Source organism: Varroa jacobsoni, unplaced genomic scaffold (assembly GCF_002532875.2).
Source record: "Varroa jacobsoni isolate VJ856 unplaced genomic scaffold, vjacob_1.0 scaffold_140, whole genome shotgun sequence".
Taxonomy (NCBI): Eukaryota; Metazoa; Arthropoda; class Arachnida; order Mesostigmata; family Varroidae; genus Varroa; species Varroa jacobsoni.
Window position 1 is genome coordinate 122,482 of NW_019213042.1, and position 16,036 is coordinate 138,517.

Genomic DNA, 16,036 nt, shown 5'->3' on the forward strand with positions numbered 1-16,036 from the left:
ATCTAGCTGCTCAACGTTTCATGCTAGCTGATAAATATCTCAGTACTTAACTTAAACATTAGTAATAACAACTAGAACCGTTGTGCGTAATAGTTAGTCAACGGTATAGTAATAAATCTTCTTCTAAATTAGTAGCAGCACACACACAGTTTCAATTGCAGAGTATTGTTAGCCAGTTTTCACTGTGCACCGTTCCACGGAAAATATAGATATTTACATGGGTCGAGCATCTGCAGCGACACACAAAACACAACAACTTCAAGACAAAACAACGACGCGCTGTCGGCTAGAGTCATCTAAAGCAGCTATCCATAGTCAATAAATGTTGCGCCATTATTCGAGGTGCGTCGCACGACTGGACCGTTATTTTCGCTATGGTAGTCTAATTCGATCGCCGCTGTCGTTGTCAGCAGCTGTACAGCGTTTAATTCTGCTGCAACGATCACCGCAGTCGTCAGCAGCGGCCGTACCGCAGCCATGAACGACGTACTTTTGCAGCAGTCGCAGGAAAGAAGAACCTCTACTTTCTTCCTCTGCTTTTTCTTGTCAACTGTTGTTTTTCCAAAACACCGCGTTGTTGTTGCTGTTATTGTTACCGTCGACTTCGTCGTTGTGATTACTGCTGCTGGTGCTGCAGCTGTTCGTGTCCTCGCCAATGTTGCGTCCGTCACAAGCCACTGGCTCGATCAGCTGATCGACGGAGAGCTGGCGCGGCGAAACGGTGGTGTTCCACAGGTGGGTAAGAGATGCTCTCAAAATGTAATGAGAGTCCCAAATGTCATCAATTGTCAACTGAACTGGACGAACATCCTGCGTGATCGGGTATAACAGAACGCATTAGTTAGCGGCGACGATGCATTAAAATACTGCAAAGGCTTATCTGATTGATAGTATTTGAAATGGCCGCCAAGTTTCTGGTGGAAGAGGACCCACAGAGGTGGGAGGGCAGAGAGCAAGGTCGACGCGTGGCAGAGTGGAAATGTCGGACGAAACTGGAGAGAACAACGGAAATTTAACAGCGTACGTTCATATGCTACACACAACAACTTTGGAAGGTAAATAGACTCGTAGCGTCGTATAAGCTGACTTCTATTTATATGGTGTACTGTTTATATGGTGCCTGTTCTCTATTTATATGGTGCATATACCGTTAAAGTGTAGTCCACATCGAAGATATCCTGCTGCACATTTTTAATGATTTCTGCTTAAATAAAAACGTTTATCGATGTAGTATTTGTGATACTGACATAAAATATTATTTGACGTTTTTAGTTAATCTCGTAGTGAAACGTGTTTATATCAGATCTTCAGTATCAACATTATCTTAAACTGTTGCAGACTTTTATCATCACAATTAGTTAGGATTAAATGAGTGCGTTCCTTCTGTTGCTAAATTTGCTCATTGTAAAAACTATGAAAATTATCTTTTCAGTTGAATATGATTTAATGAGACCCTCCATTAGTCCATGAAACCTATCTAGCGAACGGAACTTTTGTTCAAAGTTCTGTCCGACAAATGACAGAGCATGAAGTAAACAGGTACCGAATTCACAGTACGTGCTAATCAACCTAAAAATATTGCCAATATTTCCGACGCTTTCAACGTGTTCTATCTCTCTGTATTCAGCCTTTCGCTTGGACTATTAGTAAATACTCTTTACAGTACTAGACGTCGTCTGGGTGTCTGTGGATATCCTCAAGGAGCCCGGCTGAAGCAAGATGACTCAACTAAATGATTGCACAGACAAAAATCAGTACTTATTGGTGACTGAGCTAGGAGCGGTACTTCGGATAAAGATTTATGTCATTATGTGGTGGATTATTTATGGCTACAAATGAGATACTTATTAACAAATATTGTTTATCCATTGCTAAAACCGCCGCAACGTAGGGCAAATGTCAGTTCAGCTCAACTGTCGAGACGCGGTTGCTTCTCCCAGTTACAGATAATAACGCAACGATGAAGGGCATCGGAACGGACATCGTATCGGGAATCGACTGGAAATAACTGAAAGTCGCGTTAATATTGTTTAGCTAAAATGAATAAATGGCGGCATGTAAACTTAATTAAATTCCTTGTTAACTGTAAATTATGTTCTGCGTTTAAGTTCTTCGATACCTGCATCCGATAAAGCAAACGACTCTACAATTCCCAATTTCAAACGACCCAGTTTTGGGCTTCTTTATGACATTTTAGAATTATTTTAAATGGGGGCTGAGCATCGACTTCTATGTTTAATACGTGCGTCAGCTACGGAACATTTCGAGGAGACATGTGTATTTTCAATAAAATTGCGGTAACTGTAGTACAAGGTAAAAAAACGAGCTATACAAGCCCACAGCCACTCAGCACCGGTCCCCCCCCCCTGCAAGCTAGCTTCCGCGACGTGCTAATTTCTCTTCCTAAACGTGACTGACTAATAATAACTAGCTAGAGAAAAATGCCCAAATAATAATCCTAGTGATGATAATCTTCATCTGCGATGTTGGTCGAAAAAGAACGAAAAGAGAAGGCCGACTGTTAAATTTACGTACAAATTACGATACAAGAGTATCCTCCACAACAGGTCAAGCCCAAATGATGGCTTTTTTATGTTTCAGACGCATGTATATTTAATATTGAAGTCAATGAAATTTCTTTTCAAAGAGAATTTAGAGCGAAATTGCGCAAAGCGTCGGCTTTGGTTCCAACCTTTAAGCACCTCGAGCCAGGCTGAAGAGTAGAAGTTCGCTCGTGTGCCTTGTACTGAACGCAGGCCTCATATCTCGCCTAAGTCACTGAACTAATCTGATCTCGATAGCCTTAAAGTTTCAAAATTTTAACTTTGTTTGCCAAAAAAAAACTCATATTAATGCTCGCAGATGCAAAACATAGTGACATAAAACGATAAAGTTCCTCTTGGACCCTATCAAACATGTCCATAAACGGTATCAGTCGTCATATTCACATAAGATAAGCTATCATTTTTTACCGTCATCAGTTAGGCGAAAAACGCTTGAAATGGCTATATTGATAGAAATATTGCATGCAGTTTTCGATAATTAAAGTTCTGCTTTGACTTTAACGCGTCTTATGACTGCTTAAGTATTGAGGTTTGGACTTTCTCAGACGAAAACCTTAGCTGCGCTGAATTCAGCTTTCACCTACTCATACACCTATTCTTCAGCTATCTATAAAGTGACTGAGATGAACTAATTCTCTCAAAGAATCATAACGGATACTTCTTATTGATTCTTACTATTAATGGTCATTCTAGGTCAAATTACTATCATTTGTTGTGCTTTTGGAATATAACAATCAGTGAACGATTCATGTGATTGATAGACCCTTAACGGCGGCGTTACGGTATAATTTATCAATTCAGTCCTTGTTCAACCACTTTCGAAATGGCTCGATTTCGTTGTGCTTCTGTAAAATTCCGCAAATAGAAACATGATTTCGTGTGGCTTTTTTGCAACCAGCTTTATTCAAATGATGATGCTTACGTTATCATGGCTACCCATGTGTCGATCTGGCTCAATATCTGCAAAAATTTAATCAGCTCCTTATCTACCATCTGCCACTACGAGGAATAGCCCTCACATCGAAATCTTCAGAACGAAAGCGACAGAACTATCTTTGAGCAGTTTCCTCTGATTCACGTACTGTACTTAAGCAGCACGAATTTGTTGCCAGTACGGACAGGATTTGTGCCTTGATCGCTCTAAAATTGTAAAGTATAGCGGATCTTTGGTAAAATTTCATTTATTTTTTTAGGTATTCCGTTATCAGGAAGTCTAACAAACGGCATTTCAACAGTTTTTTTCTCTTTTTTTAAATCTTAGCTTTCCAAGTACATTAATAGTGACCCGATGCAATCCATCGTATGATCGAAAACAGGTGCTAGATGCCAGCTCTGTGCAAAGCTATCTAGAAGAGAAAGCAGTAGCACCGACAATGGAGTAAGCAAAAAATTACGTTAGCTTATGACGAATCGTATTATCTAATGATCCTGATACACGTAACTGTTTCATGTACTACTGCACCGGTGCCAATGGCTAATATTAGCAACATAAATGCCATGGCAGTTGAGTAAAAGTACTAATATCTTAGCTAAAATCAAAAACAACTTTTTTCAGATATTTGAAGCCTACAAATAGCTTAAATTTTCAGCTAAGGAAGTTCCTTGAAGTTAAAACATCCAATAAATGTTACTGATGCTTAGTGCAATCAAAACAACATTTGTTTCCTCCATTAGAACATCTTTCCTTTATTTCACACACAGCACATATCCGTCTCGGTGGCTAAGACGACTAAATCTCTATCTGTAAAAATGAGGACTTGCTTACGATGTGGTACTGCGCATGGAGTACACGTTTTATTTGAAATAAACCAAAGAAGATCAGTCGTTCCTTAATCTAGAATTAAATTTTAGACTTGGATCCGAGCAACAATGTGATCATAGAGGCACCGTTTTAATCTCCGGTTCTCGGCATCCCTCTATTTCATGATACCTAGGTCGCACATAATACAGTGCTTTGCTTAGGAAGATGAAACAGGTTGCTAGTAGCCAGCTGCCCCATTCGACAGATAAGTAACGTTTCCTTCTAGCGCGCACTGGAAGAGAGTAGGGCCAATAATATAATATTTAATATTTCTATTACCTAACCTATTTTAAGACAACGTGAGTATTTGGAACGACATGATTGGCCCAGGCAAGCACGTTTTGAGAAGAGCACAGTTACAAGCCATTACCTAATTATAATACATGTCGACATAAATGGGAAGATTGCTGCCGAAACCTTTTGCTGTTGTTCCCCCAAATAATATAATGATGACGCGTCTATTAGTCAGTAGGAAAATTAACGTGGTGTTACTTTGAATCTAGGCATAAGCATGCTTAGAACATCTAGTAAACAATCGTGCAATAGCAAAAACGATGGAAATCATAACCAGTGCTCCTGTTAGATCTTCTAATTATATTGCATTGCTCGCTTGAAGAAGTCTCGAAGCATTGTTACACGTCGTACCGGGACCCACTAGAGGAAGAAAATTGCTGGAAGTCAGCTATGAAAGACTGGTTAGAAACAGGTTAAAAAAACTTGCGAGGAGAAGTTTTTTCCTGGTTTTCGCTTTGTGAGTTTCTGGCATCGTGCTTGATATCGCCGGTTCGTCTCCGTGTAGAATAGTTGTTTTAGTCTTAAAAAATATATAATATCACTGCATCGCTCCCAAAAGCGAAGGAAATTGTTATGGATTTCTCACACTCTGTATTATTAGAGATCCTGCCAGTCAAATCCTTTATAAAATCCTACACAAAATTTCACACTAAATAAGCATTCTACCTCTCAAACGAACTAAAACAGTCGCAGTAACTGTTTTCATCGCAACATTTATCAGCAGCACGTTGTACGCTAAACTGTAACACGTTTTCAATGTACGTTTATCGTCGTTACAGATTATATTTACTATACCGTGTGTCCACAATATCGCCATAATATGTTCTTGCGATACAGACCATCAATACGACAATTCTCGCATCTTTGTTGCAGTAGATTAGGTTTTTATTATCGATGACCTCCACAGAATCAAAAAAGCCATCTCCGTTTGGAGACGGATTTTGTGGTAGAAACAACAGGAGAAACTCGTCGGAATATTTATGTGTCAACCTGACAAACCCGACGGAAATGAAATCATCAACTGACTCGTCGGGATCTAACGAACGTAAAACGAAGTGCGGTTTCCATGATCGCAGTAGAGATGACACGTCCTTAATGGCAATTACCACCGAGATGCACACTTTTACGGTTGGATAACTGACACAGCGCAGGCATCACAGTATACGTAGTCAATGTGTAGCTATTACGTATCGGCACGTACGTAAACGATCAGTACTGTAGTTCTTTCTCCCGTCCCCCTGACCATAGCTTTGGTCAATGGTCGATTCCTACATGAAAATTGCTTTGCAGGATGCATGAAATAAAAATACGAGAAATTCGTATATTGCACGACCGACGGAAGGAAATTAATTAACAACGAGTGAATTTAATCTTTCTTGCTCATGTTCTGTGCGTGCAATACGATTGCGAACTTACCGTTACAAGTACTCCTGTCCCACCCAGATAACACTGCTACGATTACCATCATTTACTTTCTTTAAACGATGAAAAAAAATTAACTTACGAACATGACAGGACGTAGATAGCTTACTCTAATTATACAGTAATATTACAAATTCAACTACATGCAAAAACAGCTCAAAGTGAGTCTCTGTGCCGAGTAACAAAACTTTCGTATAATAATTAAATGTATATAAGTCCAACGTGTTTACTCCGAACGCTATCCCAACACCTAACACACTTGGCACACACTGCGACACAATAACGAACGCGTCTAGTCAAATTGATAATATCAAACGCCAATTAATACCGCGAAACATAAAAAAAACAATCGTATTCGGTGCAACGAAGAGCCTGGGTGAAAGCCATCACGCATGGAAAAAAAAAGCAATGTAAATTTAATTTAACCATTGTTGTACATTTCTGAGCTATCATCTATAATACGATCCGTTATAGATTCCATATAGATATGTGTAATTATATGTATATATAATACAAATTATACATTTCCGTCACTGGTTGCATACAAATCGAAAATACTGTACAGCCTTACATCATCGTTATTTCATCGTTACTATCAGTAGAACTCTAATTGTGTATTGGTTTTATGTCTTTCTTGCGGAACTTCCGCCGCCACCCTCGTTGTCCGCTATAGTATTTTCAATACATCGCGTACGATAAATATTGGCAATATTACCAGTCTTCTAACAATCTTGCATGCTGAATTGGACGCGAGTTCTCTGCAGAGCCAGCCTCTCTGTTCGAACACTTTTCGCCATTTGTTGAGCTATTAAGTAAGAGTTTATGGTGCGGATTTTGTGAAAATCAGATTCGCAGGTCTGCGTCTTCACCGACAGAGATTCCGACTAGAGAACGAGTGCAACACAGGCAGATCGCATAATCGCCGACCACGATCTTCTTTCTCGGTTCATCATAAGCCTCTTATTCGGCGTTAGTCCATGTTGCTTGGCAACAATGGCGGCAAACTTCGCTCGCGTCTTGGCGTGCACCTCGTGAAGAGTCACCGGTTTCGGCCTTTCCATCGTGACAACTGGCTGGCCGTAGTTAAATCGGATGCGTTGTCCACACAGACGGCTCATCTCAAACGCTTCGTAAATACTCGAACATGGAGCGTTTGGCGATCGTTTTATCAGCTGTGATCTCAGTATGCTACTCGATGGTTTGAGACGTGGTTGCTTCTTTGGTGAGCCACTGTGAACAGTCTGGGTGGAATCTTCGTAGAATGACCCGAGCAATTGGTCGGAAGAGTTGTCGTTTTCGGCTAACGGCGAACTTCTGGCCGGTCTGAACAAGAATTCACCTATACTTAAAGGATGCAGCATTGCCGCGATACTCGGTCCAAGGTATTGTTCAATGGCTGAGTAGTCGACTTCGTAGCGTTCGTTGTGTAGAATGGCTGTCTGCGCCTGCACAATTTCCTGCCGAGCGAATTCATGAAGAAAGCCACGAGCAAGGCATGCTTTAGCAGATGCAGCAGGCAACTGCTCAAGCGGTTCGATAACAGCTATTAGTGCAGGTAGCTCTTTTAAGACCAGCCGTCCTTTTCCAAGAAGGCGAAGAGTGAATAGGGCCCCATACATTGCGTCGATATTGCCTGTCAAACAGTCGTTCATGCATCTAGCGGTGACCTCCTCCTCGAGACGATTTGTCGAATTCGAGTTCATCTCGACAAAGAACTGCATCACGTACGCCGCCTTCATTCGAAAAGTGAGCTCGTCTGTCGTTTCCGTCGCTTCCATTGCTAGTGACTCACGTAGACAGTAGTACAAGATTTGGAGACACGCCTGCAGTGAAGCGCTGCTGGTCATCAACAAATAGTCATTATTGACGAGAGCCTTAAACGCTCCAAGCAGCCTGAACATCCTTGGCGGGTCGTGATGATATTGCCGAAGTCCGACGCTGATCGAGTTCAATAACGAGGGTAGCAGAACGGCTAGATTCGGGTTTGAGGCAAGGTCGTCCATGATTAGCGCTGTCGCTTCATCGCTATCCGACATGATCGCCTGCACAGCCTGCTCAAGATACTCCGAGTGTACTGAGGTGAAGGCGTCCAATTTCCGCTGTCCTTCAGGATATTCGATTTCGACACCCGGTTGTGCCCGGCCATCGACAAGTGCCCATTGGCTGAGACAGGCTGGCAATACAGGTTCAACATCGAGATCTAACCGGACGTCCAATGCGTTTTCGACTTCAATACTTTTAAAAATTGGCACCGACATGTCGTCTATCTGAACGTAATCAGTCTGCTCAGTACTAGTTCGACATCCTAGGCCACACGATGGTCCGAAATTGCACCACTGTAGTGCTCGATCGATGTCGTTTGGCGTAATTCGCCGACGACCAGAATGACGCATGTGTTGTGAGGCGTCGTGGGCAAGCTGCCGAAGTCGGAAGTTCAAGTCTTCGGTAAGAATTGTAAGAGCATCTGCGTCTAACGAAAGATCGAGTTGTTCGCTCCAGCGTTCCACCGAGGTGGTGCCCAGAAGGACGAACTGTTGAGGTTGCATCGTCGATAAGGCTACACCCGCCCAGAGGGTGTTACGACCTAAGGCGCGTTCTGTCGTATTTCAGTTTAATGCTAAAAATGATCAAATGTTAGAGCATACCCGTTAGCAAAGATACGACAGAAATAAATACATATTATCGGTAAATATTTGTTGTAATTCCAGCTAGACAAATTAGGTGATAAATTAGGCCCAGCTAACCATAACAGCTAAGTACACAAAGCTGCAATGTACACATTTAATTGGGGATATTCAAATGATATGGCTCCCTAATGTCGTCAGGACATTATTCCACATTTCGACGCACACCAAAAAAACAGTGTCGACGTTTCTGCCAAAAGTATATTTCGGTTCTCTAAGACATCGGAATTTCATAATGTACTTAAAAAGTACATTAACATCTAGACGTATAGCCACACATTACCGTAGCGTACCAAAGGGTCCGATACTTCCTTCGAAATAAGAGGTACACGAACCGAATATTAAGGTCAAAGCTTGAGCAATTTTTAATTACTCCCTAGCCAGGCATATCGAGTGAAAAGGCACAAGACTGACGTATTGAGACTAAGATAACTTATAGTCATATAATAAGTGAATCAAACTTAATACAGAGGACACATAGTTAACATCTTAAAACAACTTTCACTGAGATTTACAAATCCGAACTTTAGATTTCCCAAAATCAATCTATGCAAAATTTGAGTTTTTGCTCCGTATTATTTCTACAAAGTTTTGCATGATTCTTTTCAACCAGAATGTATCTCACCCTATTCTCAAATCACTTGAATTGAACAAATAAGTAAAACTGGGCTAATTTAGCGAAAGTTAGCCGGCCCGATTTCGAATCCCTATCCCAACTAATAATTGGCTAAGTATGGACGGCCAAACTGAGTCTTACGCCATTGACAACGATCTTCTAATCATTCTAGTCGTTGTTTCACATCGGCACAAAGTTGCACTTTCTGTCATTCTTCACAATGCCACTCTAAGCTCAGTGCACAGAGACACAAAGATCAGCACTTCGTCTAGACTGAGCGACCCCGTCGCACCGGCACCGTGGCGCTCAGTCGAACGCTCCTCTAACTTGTCTTTCTATCGCTGTCTGTATGTATCTGCTTGTGGATGGATCAACCCAAACAATTGCCGCTCCACTCTGCGGACACACTTCCCTGTAGCAGAATAATGTACATTTTTGGCGCAAAAACTCAAGGCAGCTAATTTTTATCTATAGAAATTCGTATTTAGCTCTCTTATAACAAGGTCATAGTGTTTATTATCTATAGCATTCGTCTTTTACCGTATCTATTACTAATGCTGACTAAGATTAATGTGTGTAATTAGTTTTGGTTGAGGCAGTAACTCGAAATACGTTTTCGAAATAATGCCGCGATCAATAAGAGTGAAGGAAATACCTGCTCATTGCTTCTAACGGACAACCCAACCAGTTGGTAAAGAGAACAGCTGTCAGCCGCGCGTGGACCCGCGCTTGGGAAAGCGGCATTTGGCCAGATAGATATTTACGAAAAATCGTACAATGTTTGTATTCATTAACAGGTTCATATATTAATTCCAGTTAAGAAAAAATGTTCAGAAAGGTCTAACGTTTTCGTCAAAATTTAGGAGGCACGCCAAAGGCGGGGAAGCTTTCAAACAACATATCTGCGAACTTCGTAAAATGAACATATTTTTTTCAATGTATAAATTTTATCATTATGGAAAACCCTTTCTGTCGCGATGACGATGAAGCAGCCTGTCCAACGCTTGCGATCTAAACTTGGATAATATGTACAACTAGATTTGATAGTACATCATTTACCGTTACCGTTGTCCAGACAACTGCAATTAAATAACAAATGCAATGTTCGTGAGTTTTGACAACGACCGTTTCCATACTTTGTCTATTTATACTCTGACTCGCCAATTGACGCTGCTGTCGATGCAATATTTAGCTTAATAGAAGCGCCAAATAAGCTTATAGAAGATAATCAGCCTCACTTTATTAAGTAGTCTTCGCTTGCAATGGCATAATTGATTAAGTAGTTACGCTTAATGCATATATATATATATATATATATATATATATATATATATAATAATTTAATCTATCTGTGCTAAAGATGAGACTAAATTAGTTGTACAGTAGAAGATACGTGCTTCGAGAACTTTATGTTCTCTAAAACTAATTTTACCGTTGGTCCGGTTAGCAAATGTTGTATCGGTATATTTATACGATTCAATATCGATAAATAATACACACGAATTTTCAAATAGGTCACTTTAGTTGAGTGATAGATGTAGAAAACCTCCTTATTGAGCTCCCACGCGAGTGAGCTTTTACAGGAAGCATCGTTCAAAACGAAACTTATTTAGAAAAGCCATAATTTCAACAATGAGGTGACTCAACTGCCTTATATATATATATATATATATATATTAATATATACTGTATTATATTAATTTGCGTCATCGTACGGAGGCGATACCACAGTTAAATGTTTTGAGCATAAATCCGACCGAGCGTAACGGTTTCAGATACGTCAAAGGCCATCAAAACTGTGAGCAAATTTTTTTGCAGTCTTCAGTTTAAGCGTATCCGGAGCCTACAGTCAATATGTCGGCTCCCGATAATATCAGGACAGTTCATAGGACAGTAAAGCTGTCACTGACATCAAGGCTGAACATTAAGTATCTAAGTGAAAAGCGACTGAATAACTTCTTAATAAATAATGATTATTGCATAACACTAACTATTGCGTTAAAATTTAATTAGACATGTAATTTACCAATATATAGTTTTTATCAATCGCTGCCTATTACGTTTCAATGGTTCTCTAGCACTTTAGAGATACGTTCGGATAGGTCTTAAATACAGGCTGCCTTGACTATTCGAGTGTGGGCTTTGGACGCCCGCTTACACGTTGAGTTTGGAGCTCTTACTGCGTATGTTGGAGGTGACATCCCTCACCGCTGAAGAACCGCTTGGCGCCTCCTAATTCGTACCAATGTCAAAAACGTATTATTCGCATTCATTTGGACGTGGTCGTCTAATAACCTACGACTTTTGCCCCAAAACATGTGCAAATAACCATAACTTCGAAAATTTTGCCATGCTTTTAACAGCTGACTGAGATTAATGTTCCCGTGATGTCTCTATGTTTTACTGCATCCGAATTTCACAGCCGAGTTTCTTATTCGGTAGCAAGCTCAACTTTAATACATTGCAGTCGAAAATAGGCAATATACGGACTTGACGGTTGACTTAAGACTCTTTGACCTTTTCTAGTGCAATGTTAGCACCGTGATAAACGAAAAATTCTAGTTAGGTTTTAGTACAGTTCAAATAAAAGTGTTCAGGTAGACGTTCGCTTCAATGCCGAAGCGTCTGCAGTTCGATAATGATAATAGCATCCGAAATGAAAGTGGGGTTCGAGGAAAAGGAGGAAGGCTGGATGACTTCTGGACTTCAAAACAGATGTGAATTTTTATTATAGTTAAGAGGCGGCCGCACTATACATGGAGATATAAATTATAAATGTAGATTAATTTTTGTGTAGAACAAATATAGAAGAAAAACGATTGTTCCGTGAAGTAATGCTTGAGGTACTGTCATCAAATGAGTTAATTGCTCCTTTCATGCGTTTTTTTTCACTTGCAGAATTAAGTATGTATAAATAATTTACGATATTAAATAACAATAGAAAACATAATTGCAACGGATATGGTCGGCTAGACGGTACGAGTTCGATGCTATCTCCTGTCAGTTCATGACACAGCTGTTCTGAGAATTTTGAGTTTCCAATGAAATATCTTCATGAATCGCTTGAAGGTCCTTTGTTGGTTTCTGCAATGTAAACGACAGAGCAACATAAAATAATTATATAGCAAAGTACACTACACATATTGCTTTGATCAAGAAAACAGATTCGTGAAAAGGAGTAGCTTAGCGCCCAGACACACAGTGAGCTACCGCCACATAAAACTTTGCCTTATTTACGTCAAGTCGGAAAAATACCGGGGTCCCAGCAGGCTCTTTTTCAATGTGTTTTGAACTTCTAAAGCGGCATTTTTAAAAGCAGGGCATTTGTAAAGTGACAGTGAATAGATCATTATGCGGTTAAGGATTTATACGTTGGCCGTACCTGAACTTGAAGTTAATATTTAGCCGTTACGATAGTTATTGCGACTTATAAAAGTTCATTTAGCAGAAATATTGCTTTGGACTTTATCGTAATTGGTTTCTATATTCTCAGAATTGGTATCTAATATTTTCAGAAATAGAATTGTCTGCTTAGCTCTATCAATAACTGTGGAAGGCATCAAGCCTTAAAGGTGGCTTTGGTTGGTTCATGATATTGATTAACGTATTCCTAATCGTACTTACAGAGTCGGAAGACTGAAAGACAGAGCCAAGATAGCAGAAGATGTTGAGGCAAATCGGCGGGGTCCACGTGATAGTTCTGTAGCAGGTACGGTTAAACAAACCGCTGTCGATCTTCTTTTGGCTATTGCCTCCTATAGAGAAAGAACGTGTTCAACTATTAAATCGACACACGTTTCATCCAATGACCACAGACGAAACTCACGAATTCACTGCATTCTAACTCTTGTCAGCACAAAGCAAATTGTGGGTTTACCCGATTCTAATCCAAACCACCTCAGGTGCCTGATACTTAGACATTACGATTTCACAGTGACGGAAACAGCTGATTCGGTGTTTATGATTTACGTACCGGTGAAGATGCTCACGATAATAGCGATGGCAATCGTCAGTACTAAGCCGAAGGCTGGCATCACATATGGATGAATATAGTACAGATGTTGCAACCCTCTAAAATTGGCATAACAACATGATGAATATTGGCAGACGCTGCATGTGGGTACACAGGATAACCGTACACTGTCACAATGGGAAGTTGGCCTTTCAGTTTTTTTCGGACGCCCTTCCATGGACTACCTAAATTTAATATTTATTTACTTCCTTTTTTTTCTATAACAACTAGTTTTAATTTTAGCGAAGGCGCAATTGGTTCATTATATATTTGCTACACAGATGATGGGAACTTCTAGATACACATAAAAGTTTGCCTTATCCTTGTACCTAGCCGTATCCTTGTGATTTGAAGATACTTCTTCGTTCGGTGCTGTCAAGAACGATTTTTCTTCCCAGATTTGTTAAGATATTCGTACCACTAGAATAATATCACAATGAAATCAAGATATCTAGTCTTGATTGCAGTGAAAGCTACAAATGCTATTGACAAACAAACGAAATAGTTTAAACTGAACGCATACATATGTATGTTTAGGTTCATTTAACGTAGAGTTCCGCTTTTATCTTGGCCTGCTTGCTTTATTCTTATCGTTCTTGTCATAGTGTCAATAGTAATATTATTACGTATATAATGAAGTACCGTTTTTCTTATCAAATGCTTACTTAGGGTGTATTGTATCTAGAAGAGGCCTTGAGTAGAAAACAGTTGTGTTTTGGTCAACCGTGGATACCGCCGAATCGCCTGTTGTCCAGTTGCAAAATTCTGCGCTCACTAGAAGAACCGGGTATTTTAAGGGATTTAGCAGTTTACCAACGACACTCCATATACACACTGCGAGGGACACGGCAAAACCAATTGAAACGCCCTGAAAGCAGCGAAAATCATTAGGCATCGGCGCTTCGGAAAAACTTACCATTCACTTGAATGTTAACCACGTATCATCCAAACCAACTTGAACCTCGAAACTTTCTATGTTAGCCAACTACATGGCTGTAATGGTGGACAAAACCGAGTTCATGAAAACTACGTACCACAGTATTGACAAAAGGTAGCGTGACTCCGGCCAGATACACTGCGCATGCAGGCCCCGTAATCGCGGCTGCCATACCTAGCGAGGCTTGAAGGATGTTACCGATGTAGGCCGAGATAAAGCCAAAACCAATTGCCAATACACCAAGCCCCAAAGCTGCAAGATGAACGGCCCGCGGAAAGCATCAGCAAAGAGATTACTTTCACATTTACTTCCTAGATATATTTGTTAGGTGGAAAAATATTCGTGTACACACACTTAGACATGGCGCTGTCTGATTACATGTGGGTTGATTAAGTTGACAATGAATCGTGCATAACCCTTGTCTTCAACAAGAAAGTTGTTGATTAGAATTAAAAAAAAAAAAAGGGACAATTATGCGCATAAAGACAGAGTCTGCTTATAAATAGACATACAATTTAAAATGAATTCACCATATACGGTTTCAAATGGGCAATTTTAAGCATGTGCAACGTTTCTCAGACCCAGCATACATTGCTACAAGTTTCCCGTTCAGAAACATATTGCTCCACTGATGCACTACTAACCGATACATTTAGTGAACAGTACTGCCCGTTTGGGACCGATATCGGGGGACAATAGAGGGGCGAAGAAGTCCTCCCAGAGACACGCCGACATCGAGTTGAGACCAGAAGATAGCGTGCTTCAATACACCGAAAACAAATACGAACGCATATGCTAAGTAGAATCAGCTGTTCAATTCTTCGTTATCATAAGACGATCTGTCTAACTTGAAAACGTTGTGGTACGAGAAAATAGCGTTGCCTAACCATGTGGTAGCTATCGATGGCGAAACGAATGTCAGCTAAATGATACCTGAGCGAGCCCGCAAACACGGCAGCTACGAAGAGTCCACGAACTCCAGGGATATGGAATCGGTCTAACACAAAGTATGGCATTATCTGTTGGGAACGAAAAAACCAAAATAATTTTGTTCATCTGTGTTTAATCAGCGCTGCGACTTATAGGACACTACAAGCAGCTGTTCGCAATGTCTGCTAATAGGCTCAGATAAACATACGCATTGGGCTATGTATATAAAGTCCGAGTAAATATTAAACAACGGTCTTATTTGCAACTCGTCAATTGTAAAAAGACATTTGTGTAAGGGCAGTACCGCAGTGCATAAGAACAGGTCCAATAGAAGTGTCAACTATAATTGTACCTCTTTAATATTCATATATTGCAAACAAATATGTACAAATTCATACAGATAGGTATATAGACAAATATAGTTGAAATAGGACTGTACCTGATCAGCCATTCGTATAAGCCCGAGTTTTAAAGGATCACACCCGTGATAGAAAGCATAAATAGCCAACCCGCAAACAAACGCCTTTGACAACGTTAGAGCAACACCAATCATATTCAGATAAAGGGCTCTGAAAATCGTCGCATTTCAGCAAACGCGGATTAGCAATCTAACTTTGTACCTGTTGATGTTTGATCATTGTAGCAGAAGTACTTTTTTGGCATCTTTAGCTAAAACTCAGAATATAAAAAGCTGCTATTACTAAAGACAGTTATGCAGACCCTCCGACTGAATCCCAGACTGAAAAAATGCGGCCACAAAAGTTATCGCAGTATAT

General features: G+C 40.2%; 2 protein-coding genes and 2 long non-coding RNA genes across 5 annotated transcripts in view; 2 read left to right on the top strand and 2 right to left on the bottom strand.

Annotated features, from left to right (window-relative positions):
* The first annotated feature begins 963 nt into the window (after positions 1 to 963).
* Positions 964 to 3,215, top strand: LOC111268994 (uncharacterized). Its single transcript, XR_002685498.2, has 2 exons — positions 964 to 1,055; positions 1,433 to 3,215. It is a non-coding gene; the product is annotated as an uncharacterized LOC111268994 (long non-coding RNA).
* Positions 3,216 to 6,458: 3,243 nt separating this feature from the next.
* Positions 6,459 to 9,787, bottom strand: LOC111268921 (TAF6-like RNA polymerase II p300/CBP-associated factor-associated factor 65 kDa subunit 6L). The gene is made up of 2 exons (XM_022848162.2): positions 9,523 to 9,787; positions 6,459 to 8,698 (listed from the first exon to the last, which is right to left on the bottom strand). Exon 2 carries the CDS (start codon positions 8,625 to 8,627, stop codon positions 6,966 to 6,968), a length of 1,662 nt encoding a protein of 553 aa, XP_022703897.1. The 5' UTR covers positions 8,628 to 8,698; positions 9,523 to 9,787; the 3' UTR covers positions 6,459 to 6,965.
* A 2,291-nt stretch (positions 9,788 to 12,078) lies between these two features.
* The window catches only part of LOC111268911 (sodium-coupled monocarboxylate transporter 1), an 8,553-nt gene continuing 4,595 nt past the window's right edge, over positions 12,079 to 16,036 (bottom strand). The window contains exons 6-13 of one of the 2 annotated variants that reach the window (XM_086971880.1): positions 15,700 to 15,829; positions 15,264 to 15,349; positions 14,975 to 15,090; positions 14,428 to 14,582; positions 14,059 to 14,261; positions 13,355 to 13,452; positions 13,006 to 13,136; positions 12,079 to 12,465 (exon numbers count right to left, since the gene is read on the bottom strand). In XM_086971880.1, the coding sequence (XP_086828006.1) occupies positions 12,382 to 12,465; positions 13,006 to 13,136; positions 13,355 to 13,452; positions 14,059 to 14,261; positions 14,428 to 14,582; positions 14,975 to 15,090; positions 15,264 to 15,349; positions 15,700 to 15,829 (1,003 nt within the window). In that variant the 3' untranslated portion in view covers positions 12,079 to 12,381. Of the gene's footprint in view, positions 12,466 to 13,005; positions 13,137 to 13,354; positions 13,453 to 14,058; positions 14,262 to 14,427; positions 14,583 to 14,974; positions 15,091 to 15,263; positions 15,350 to 15,699; positions 15,830 to 16,036 lie in introns of those variants that run through there. The other variant, XM_086971882.1, reaches the window with a different exon arrangement.
* LOC147753870 (uncharacterized) overlaps positions 15,254 to 16,036 on the top strand; it is a 1,187-nt gene continuing 404 nt past the window's right edge. The window contains exon 1 of the long non-coding RNA XR_015314436.1: positions 15,254 to 15,337. This is a non-coding gene — a long non-coding RNA (uncharacterized LOC147753870). The remainder of the gene's footprint in view (positions 15,338 to 16,036) is intronic.